Source organism: Colius striatus, chromosome 4 (genome assembly GCF_028858725.1).
Source record: "Colius striatus isolate bColStr4 chromosome 4, bColStr4.1.hap1, whole genome shotgun sequence".
NCBI lineage: Eukaryota > Metazoa > Chordata > Aves > Coliiformes > Coliidae > Colius > Colius striatus.
In genome coordinates this window covers 74425856-74434962 of record NC_084762.1, presented here as the reverse complement: position 1 = coordinate 74434962, position 9107 = coordinate 74425856, and the positions used below count along the sequence as shown (strand labels likewise).

Here is a 9107-nt window from a genome sequence, read left to right as displayed (position 1 = left end):
GATGAACATGTTTGCACTTGCTGCAAAGTGGATGATTATCAGAGAGTGTAGCCTGTCACTTTCAATAGCCCTGACAAGTGCAAAAGGAGAAAATAATGCTGCAGGTGATTCATGCATTGTAGCTGTGTAATTGTGCAGAGATTCTGATGGGACTAAAATGATAAGAAAGAACAGGACTGGGTTTTTTGTACATTTTGCACATGTGATTAGCACACACCTTTTTTTCCTAGTGCCTCATTTTACTGTCATTGGAGTACATGCTCCAATGCAATAAGGAATGAGACGACCCTGTTAACAAGCTGATGGTATTGCTACCACTGCATTTGAGGGGGAAGGTGGGGGGTTCCATAATATGGGGGAAAAAAGGGGCTTTAGAATTTCTCTGCAGTAAAGCATGTACCTGTGCTGCAGGGACAGGACTGCATCTGTGGTATGCTCAGTGCTTACTCCTCGCAGCTGAACTGCTTCCAGAGCCCCCACGGGTGACCTGAGCCAGCCCTATGGTAGATGCAACAGTCCCTATTACCAAAAAAAACAGTTCAGAAGAGACTCTCTGACGGTCAATTTGGCATTAGGAAGCAGGCACTCCTTTATTACAGCACTGGGTGCATGGAGGCTTGCTCCTAATGCTCATACACCGAGAGACAAAAGAACACAGCTTATATCTATTTCAGAACATAAACTCCCTGTCTCATACATATGCAATACAGGGTGATGTTTTGTGTGGAAAGTCGAGGAACACGGTCACATATGTTCAGCATGTTCTCCTTGTAGCTCATTATCATACTTAGGGGTGTCAAAGGGGTGTTAACTATCATATGAATTTCTCAGTTAATGAAGCAAAGCTCTCACTCTGAGCACCGTGGCCTTGTGAAAATTGCTCTGAAGCTATTTATCTGCTCTTATAGCAAAGAGCTCTCAGCGAGGCTCCCTTCCTCAGCTGCTCATGCTGATGTTGCAGCCTCCCGCCCGCAGGTAAGCTAAACCCTTTGCTTGCAATTCTCTCACCATTCATCACTCAACTAAAAGTCCAAATCACGCTTGTAAATGAGGAGAGCTCTATCGGAGCCTTAACTCTTTTGAGTCTGGTATAATCTAAGGGAGGAAGAATAAAACACACATTTCGTCTGTCCACCGGGACTCTCGTTATGAGGGGCTTCCCTCATCCGCGCCTGAAGCCTTCCCCAAGCCTGCCACGGGAAACTCAAAATCTCCCTCTGAAACTCTGCATACAGAAGGTCAAAGGCGGCGGGTCGGCAGAGCGTGCCGACTGCACTCAGCACGGCCAAAGGCAGGAACACAACCTCCCTGCCAGGGCTAAAGGAAGCGCCCCTCGCCCCAACAAGCCCCTCCCCACCCGTCAGACCGCGGCCCGTCCCCTCCCGGCTCGCCGCTGGCGGCTGCGCGCAGGCGCGTTGGCAGAACGGGGAGGGGCGGGGAGGCGGCTCGCGGCTCTCGCGAGAGCTGGCGAGAGGGGATCCGCGGTGCACGGCGGGAGCCGGGCCCTTTCTGGCTGCCCGGCCATCTTGGCGGCGCGTCTCGGTGAGTGGGGCTCGGCCGCGGCGGGCAGGCGGCTGAGGTCGCGGCTGCTGCCGGTGCTAACCGCTCCCCCGTCCCCACTCTGTTCCAGGTACCGCCCGACCCGACGCGAGGCAGCAACATGGTGGCCGCCAAGAAGACGGTGAGTGTGCGCGGGCCGCGGCGGGCTCACGTGGCGGCAGCCCGGCCTCCGCCAGCGGCGGGAGCTGCGCCGCGCCGGACAGGACGGGACGGCGGGGCAGAGGGGACCCTGGCTGGGCCTGGGCCGGCGGCGACCGAAGCCTCGGGCACCACCTGGGTCCGAGGGCCGCGCCGGGCGCCTCCGGCCGTGCCCTCCTGTGTAGGCTGCAGCCGTCTCCTCCAGGCTCCGTGCGCGCGGTTCCCTCAGTGCGCTCCCCTGGGCTGCGTCCAGGGCCCCTGGGCCGGGTGGAGGAGCGAGCGACTGGTGCTGGGATTTGGTGCGGGTGGAGCTGGGCTTCTGCGTTTCCTGCAGCGTTCGTGCCTTTCAGTTAGAGCGACTCTGACAGGTTTGGGTTTCTTGTCAGGCGGTGGCGTTGGGCCTTGCAAAGGCCTTTCCCTGGTGCCACAGAGCGCCGCGCTTTCCTGCTGGAGCATCGGCTTCTGTCGCATGCCATTGCTCGGTTCTGGTAATCGATATAATGCTACGGCTGTGTGTCCTAGGAAGAGGTGTACTCCAAACCCGGCTTAGATTTACATGGCAGAAGTAGTCTTTACTTGGACTTAACTAGCTAAGCTTTGAAAAACGCCTGTCAAATACACCAGAATGTTACTGGTTAACACTGATAGCAGCAACGATGCTCAGGGATGTGTTTTCCTATTTTAAGGTATGTGGTTAAGACATATTTTTATGAAGCTGGGAAAGCGTAGTATCAGCAACACCTTAGCCACAAGCGTTCTCATACTCATATGGTGGGATGGCTTTTCCTGTTCTGCATTGCGAAGCACGGGGAAATTGATAAAAGATTGTATGTATTTGGAACGCCTTAATTTTCTTACATTTTCTGCCATTTTGCAAAGTGTAAATTAACATAGAGTAATAGCTTTCTATGTCTTTTTCAGAAAAAGTCCCTGGAGTCCATAAACTCTAGGCTTCAGCTGGTTATGAAAAGTGGTAAATATGTGCTAGGATACAAACAGACTCTGAAAATGATCCGGCAAGGCAAAGCCAAGTTGGTCATCCTAGCCAACAACTGTCCTGCCTTGAGGTAAGCAAATGTATGAAAAAACAGTTCTTTGTAAAACTAAGACAGAATCTTTGTACAAACACAGCGTGTACTTTGTGTGAATTGCTGCTGTGAAGTACTAATGCATTGTCACACTGTGACAGCATCTGTGAAAAGTATAATGGGGCTGAATCCCTGTGGTTTTCTTTGAAGTAGTGCATTGGAAAATAATTCATGGGTAGAAAAACTGGTAGTTGCCATTGATTGTAAAATATTTGAGGTACATGAAATTTGCTTTTCGGGCAAGTTGTAAATTTATATTCTCTACTAATGAAATTGCTGTTTTGAGAATTAAATCTTTATTAACTTCCTGAGTTTTTCCTTGGTGATTTTTTGGACCCTTTTTGTATCGGGTTATCAACAGATTCAAGAAACTGGACATATAGGAAGCAGAAATTAGATGCTTTGAGAACAGGCATCATGTTAGTGGGACTCTCCTGGTGGAAGTCAGAAGAGAAGGAAATATTCTTGACTTTTTTCATTGAAAGAAAAATGGAGAGTTTTTCCCAGCTGTCAGCATCTGGATGTCTTTTCAGCATCTGGCCATTGGCTGTTGGTATTAACAGTGGTCACTGTTTATGCACTTTGGCTTAGCTCCTGCAACCTAAAAGTCTTGACTCCCCTGTTTTCTTGTAGAGCCAAGTATGTGTAGGAGCAGCCTCAAGGCTTTGCACTCCAAAAGTGAGTTTGCTGTTATACCTGCAGCATCCTTCTGGATCAGGGTTTCTGAGCCACACCACAGAAGTGGTGGGAGGGAAGACTGTGTAAGGCTTAAGTGTGAGTGGAGCCAAGGCCGCTCTCACTGTATTTATGACTGTGGGTCGGGATTGTGTGTCTGTACCACAACACCTGTGTTTTGGCTTCCAGAAAATCTGAGATCGAGTACTATGCAATGCTGGCCAAGACCGGTGTCCACCACTACAGCGGCAACAACATCGAGCTGGGCACGGCCTGCGGCAAGTACTACAGAGTCTGCACACTGGCCATCATCGACCCAGGTATGTGGCCATCATCCACCCACTGCGTCTGTCAGTGGTTCCTCCCTTCACCTGCCCGCAGCAGCACTGAGCAAGTGAGGTGCAGGGCTGATGACACACTTTACTGTCCTTTGCCATCAGGTTTAGCTTGTAATTTTCCTCTGACCATGATCTTGGGTTTTTTTGAGCCCTATGTTCCTAGAACCTGCAGTCACTGCTGCTTGTTTTGTGCTCCTTTTACTGCTGAACCCTGTGAGCACGTGTTTTGTCTGTCTGCCGCTCTGTAATGAGGTTACAGTGGCAGAGGAACAACTTTGACATATCTGCTAGAAGATGAGCTTGTGCAGTGTGGTTTCCATCCCTCTGGTTTGGCTGTCCTTAATCCAAGACAAAGAATTGGGAGTTGTCCTGCTTACCGGAATGATATGTAGAAATATAACCAATATGCAGGTGGATACTAACACAGGATTGAAAGTTGCATTCAGTGTTTTATTTTAAAAATCTGAAGTATGAGTGATCCCTAGGGTTTGGTAGAACTCTTTGTCCCAGAGAGTTGCTCATGCAGACTGCTAATTAGGTGACTTCTCATCCTCTTGCCAGAATCTTCTAAGAGAAGGACCAATCTTTTATTCTCTTTGTTGACAGAAATGCATACATGTTAATTCAATGATCTCTGAAATAACTTTCACCACAATGTACCCTGAATGACATGGGTTTGAATTTGTTTCTTCCCAAAACTTCATTTAGCTTGTTTGTGTTCAGCTACTACCTGTAGGTTTAGTTGTGGGATGGAAGCGCCAGGCGGCTGTCCCGTGGCGTGACGCGATGCGAATATTCTCGCTGCCCTGATCCTCCCATGGTCAGGGCAGGCTAGACATTCGCTATATTAACACTATGCATTGTGTCCTCCAGGACTAGGCTGCAGTTCTAGTACTGGCTTTGTAAATGCTAGTGACAGGTAACGACTAAAAATACTGTTGTATGGATTAGCAAAATACAGTTACAAGGGTTTACTTTTAAGTAAAGGCATCAAAATGACTTGCTTTTTTTCCTAAACAGACACTCTTTATGTTACTTTGAGGTTGTTTTCTATTCATAGAATCAGTGGGCTGGTTTTTTTGTTTGTTTTTTCACTTTTTGGGTTGTTTCTGAACACAGATGTTTCTGTGGATCCTCTTGTAACAAGCTTATTTTTGTTTTGCAGGTGACTCTGACATCATTAGAAGCATGCCAGAACAAACCAGCGAGAAGTAAATGCTGTAAAGGTGTTATTTCTAGAATAAAACTGGTTACAGATCTCTTTTAAGAAAAAATTTGTATCATACCTGTGCTGGTTTTAGGGAACAAACTATATAAATGAAGATTCGTTACCACTGCTGTGTTTCCTCGTCTATTAGAAATAACCCTCATGGGACAAAACATGTCTGTTCTTTCTCTAGAGGTTATGGATATGGAGAGGTAAGTGGATCAAGAGGTAATCTTGATCATGGGAAGCTTGGTGCCCAATCCCAACGGGGTAGGTTTCCTTAGTTTTCTGGGTTTTGGAATGGTAATGCAAAATGTAGGCATAATGTGTGGTACAGTAGCAGATTTAGGATGTTGGTGGGGGATCTTAGAGGGTTTACTTTAAACTAAAAGAAATCACACTGTTTTTACCAAGTCAGTCACAAAGTATGAGTGCAAATTATCTCCTATGTTTCTTTCTTCCAAGAGAATATGTATTATGTGGCAAAGAGGAGAGCTGCTAGCCATGACACTTGATGTCATACTTCCAATAAGGCACCATTTGACTTCTCAAAGCTGACTTTAAATTGGTCTGTTTTTGAGTTTGTGTTCTCAAGTCTGCGCTGCTGAGAACATTGCTGTTTTAGAGATTCGTGCTTGTTTTGTGTGAGACCATGATGGCAGGATGTTCCTTGTTACTGGTAGTTACTAGCTGAAGTGCCAGAGCTTTTCTGAGCTCCAGTAAAAGGAACACCTAATGGCAGTTGTATGTACTGGTGTCCTTTGAGAACAGGCATTCTGTTTGCCAAAGCACAAGGCAGCTTGTGAAGCTTGGTCTTGCCTCTCCTTGCATGCTTGGGAGCGTAGCAGAGATCGCTTCATCGAGTTTTGCTGCATCTACTGCTGCTTCTGGTAGAAGAATCCTATATTCTATACCATGCTGGTATAAAATGGAAATGTATTTCCATTTGGAGATAGTAGAGAGGCAAACCAGTGTGTGTGAAAGCAAAGGAGGATGTGCTGGTATACCACAGATTTGGATCAGTTTAAGAGGTAGGTTATGTGAAAGTAAAGCTAGTGTGAATGTGCTGTTGCTGCCAAGGGAGAAGAGTGGAACTCAAAGGTGCTTCAGTTGGCCACAGTTGCCAGAAGCAATTTGCTGGTGTTTGTGTGTTGGTGTTTGACCAACTGACGTGCAGCTGTTTGTATTGCCCAAAGGATGTTTCCATAACCAAATGACTAGTTGCATGCAGGACAGTTAGAGAATCCCCGAGTGCTGACCAAGGAACAGTGGGGAGAAGTTACATGATCTGGATGTGGTAAGAGAAGCAGCACTTGAAATGTGGGCTTGTGACACCCTGATAGTCTAGCAGACTGTTTGCTTTGCTCATGTGCTTTCATCACAGCTCCAACACAAACATATACGTTTCCACTTTTACTTCCATCCGATTTCAGTGTTTTCTCTTGTTTAAAGAACGTAAGTGAAACAGAATTGCTGTGAATGCTCTTCTACTTGTTCTGGTTTTAGGTATGTATATGTAGAACTCTATGTCCACACAGATGCTTAAAATACTTAACAGAGTGAGTGGAGGGAAATACAGAACAGCAAGCCAAATAAATTCATACCCTAAAAGTACTTAAAAACATGGAGGTTTCACTTCAAAAAATAACAGCATTTTATTATTTTGCATAGCTTATTTCAGTTGTTTAGTTCTGCTTAATTAGAATTTTTGCTAGTTGCTAAGTTGTTTCTATATATAAAATGTTCAACTTATCTGCAGTCAATGCAAGACAGAACACTTAGTACCCAGATGGCAGGGATCCGAAATACTCTTTTCAACTTCGGACACAAGGATTTGTTATTTTACTTTGAACCAGTTTAAGAAAATAGCTCTGACCAGTTTGTACGTATAAATATACAGCGTGGGATGCACTTTACATCTCAATCAGTATTTTAGCCTGTTTTCCAAGTCTTCCATTCTCTTCGTCATTTCTTCCAGTAGACAAAAGTTAAGGAAAGAGAGTGACTGACAGGATGCATCCCTAGAACAGTGTCAGTGGCCTGACTGCTGTGCTCCTGTTGCTTGTTGTTATGCCCTTTGACTCCCAGTAGTTTCTTGTACACTCCTTTATTTGCTTCTGCTTTGATGGGCCAAGCTGAGAAAGCTGTGTGCTATTACGCAGTGTACCTGGACATGGAGTTCAGGCTGAGCCTATGGAAAAGGCTGGTCCATCTGAATACTGGCTGTTTTCCTCTTTAAAGGGAAGCCAAATAACCCAGTTAGTGCTATTTAAAAGATGTCTCACTTAACTGTATAGAAAGCTACTTGTAAGATAAGAGTAGGTAATAAAACCGTACAGAGCTGTGTGACTGCAGGAGGAATGGCTGTTGATGCTCTTACATTCCTGCCTTGTGGAGGTGTAGCATAAGGTACTGGTTTTATAAAGCCAATGTTTTAAGACAGATGTGGAATAGTACACAAGCAGCTCTGGGATCTAGGGCTGCCTCCATGGAAAACAAGCTGTAGCAATGCAAAGTGGTGTACAGCATCACTTTCGTGCTGAGCGCCTCCAGCTGACAGAATGCTGTGTGAGGAGGCTGATTGGGTACCATCTGCCTGGCCACCCCTCTATAACAATGGGAAGGCTGGAGCTAGGGGACGCTGAGAGGAAAAGGGGACCTAGCATCAACAGAAATGAAGTCACCAAGGCTCACCTTGAATATGTTGTGACATGCCACTCTGCTTTGTCTAGTGTCTTGATGTCAACGCTTTATGGTCTTACCACAAGGAAAAATGGAGAACTGTGTCTATAATAGTGGGATCTTTGACAAGGGGCTGCTAGAAATTGGTTAGGGTAGACAAGCAAATTAAATTTGGCCTCTGAGTTTGGCCAGAAGGGTGTTGCACTGTGCCCCTGCCCCTGTCACACTAACAGCAGGAGAATCTTACCCTCTTGCTAGTGAGAAGCAAGAGTGGGAGTCCTGCTGCTCTGTGGGGACTATGCTGCCCCTACATCTGGTTTATGTTTAGTAATTCCTCAACTGTCTGCCATGCAGAAGGGTTACTCTTAGGTGTGGTAGCATCATTGGAACTGCTTTCCATGCAACATATAAGTTTCTCAAGTGTTGACAGAGGCAAAGGTCAAGCAATAGAAACTGCATTCCTCTACTGATGGAAGAAGTTTAAAGTAGTTGGATATAAACCAGCAACAGATTGGAGTGGGCCCTCAATATATATGTTCTGTAGCTGTTTTGTAGTTTTGCAACCAATTCTCCCTCTCCTGACAGACCCCTGGGCTGAGGACTGGCCAACAGTCTAATGCAGTTATAAGGAACTAGTGTGTCACACAGTATCTGAGCCACTCTTCAGATAAAGCAGAAATGAGGTTTGTAATGGAGAGGAAATAGGATAGTTCTTACTCTGTTCAAAGCAGTGGTTGCCTAGTGCTCTGGGGCATGCTTGATGCTGTTCCTATCAAATCTCTGGCTCAGTGTCAGCAGCTTTTCCATCACCTTTCAAAACCCCAGGGTTGTCTGCTCAAATTGTAAAGCAAAAGCACATCTTGCTAAGCTGTAGTATTTGATTCTGAGTAAGGTCAAAGTTCCTTGTGGCCTAGCTGCACTAGCTGCACTAGATGACACTAAAAGGGCTGAGGGTTCTGCTGAAGGGGAAGGAGTGGTTTGCTTTCTTGTCAGCATCTAGGTTGGAACTGCATGTGTCTGAATAATGCTCTTAAGGTTATGGGAAATGACCTAGAGGTTTTTCTCTGAAGTCATCTAGAGACTTTGGAGAAGACCATTAGAGATGTTGATGAGCATTTGAAGCACCTAGCAGTAATCTTATGTGATGGCTTTCCCTCCCTTTATGAAGTAATTCTACTTTGCATGCAATAATTTAAGTGATGAACATGATTCCGTAAGGTACCTGCTGAGGGGAAGGTTCCCAGTTGGGAAAGAGAGACCAAAGAAGGCTGGTGCTGCAGCTGCACACACACTGAGGTAAGGCCTGAGTGTGTGGGAGAAACTTTTCCTGGGGTTAACAGAGCCCCCTGGTCTCACCCCTATCACTACCACCAAGGGCTCTGTCAGCCTGACTCAGGGCACTCTGAACTCCGCAGGTTC

The 9107-nt window shown here is 46.1% G+C and overlaps 2 protein-coding genes and 1 non-coding gene across 4 annotated transcripts in view; 2 read left to right on the top strand and 1 right to left on the bottom strand.

Annotated features, from left to right (window-relative positions):
- The first annotated feature begins 1445 nt into the window (after positions 1-1445).
- On the top strand, positions 1446-5133 carry RPL30 (ribosomal protein L30). The gene is made up of 5 exons (XM_061994687.1): positions 1446-1542; positions 1631-1681; positions 2620-2765; positions 3651-3781; positions 4965-5133. Exons 2-5 carry the CDS (start codon positions 1661-1663, stop codon positions 5012-5014), a joined length of 348 nt encoding a protein of 115 aa, XP_061850671.1. The 5' UTR covers positions 1446-1542; positions 1631-1660; the 3' UTR covers positions 5015-5133.
- LOC133625408 (small nucleolar RNA SNORA72) lies at positions 4586-4720 on the top strand. The gene has a single exon (XR_009818716.1). It is a non-coding gene; the product is annotated as a small nucleolar RNA SNORA72 (small nucleolar RNA).
- Positions 5134-6636: 1503 nt separating the features above from the next.
- MATN2 (matrilin 2) overlaps positions 6637-9107 on the bottom strand; it is a 67853-nt gene continuing 65382 nt past the window's right edge. For both annotated transcript variants that reach the window (XM_061994684.1, XM_061994686.1), the window contains one exon: positions 6637-6983. In XM_061994684.1, coding sequence (XP_061850668.1) covers positions 6931-6983 — 53 coding nt within the window. In that variant the 3' untranslated portion in view covers positions 6637-6930. The remainder of the gene's footprint in view (positions 6984-9107) is intronic.

Coding starts and splice junctions, on each gene's coding strand:
- RPL30 (XM_061994687.1), top strand. CDS start 1,661: ATGGTGGCCGCCAAGAAGACG. Junction 2,766..3,650: donor AACAACTGTCCTGCCTTGAG/GTAAGCAAATGT, acceptor TTTGGCTTCCAG/AAAATCTGAGATCGAGTACT. Junction 3,782..4,964: donor ACTGGCCATCATCGACCCAG/GTATGTGGCCAT, acceptor TTTGTTTTGCAG/GTGACTCTGACATCATTAGA.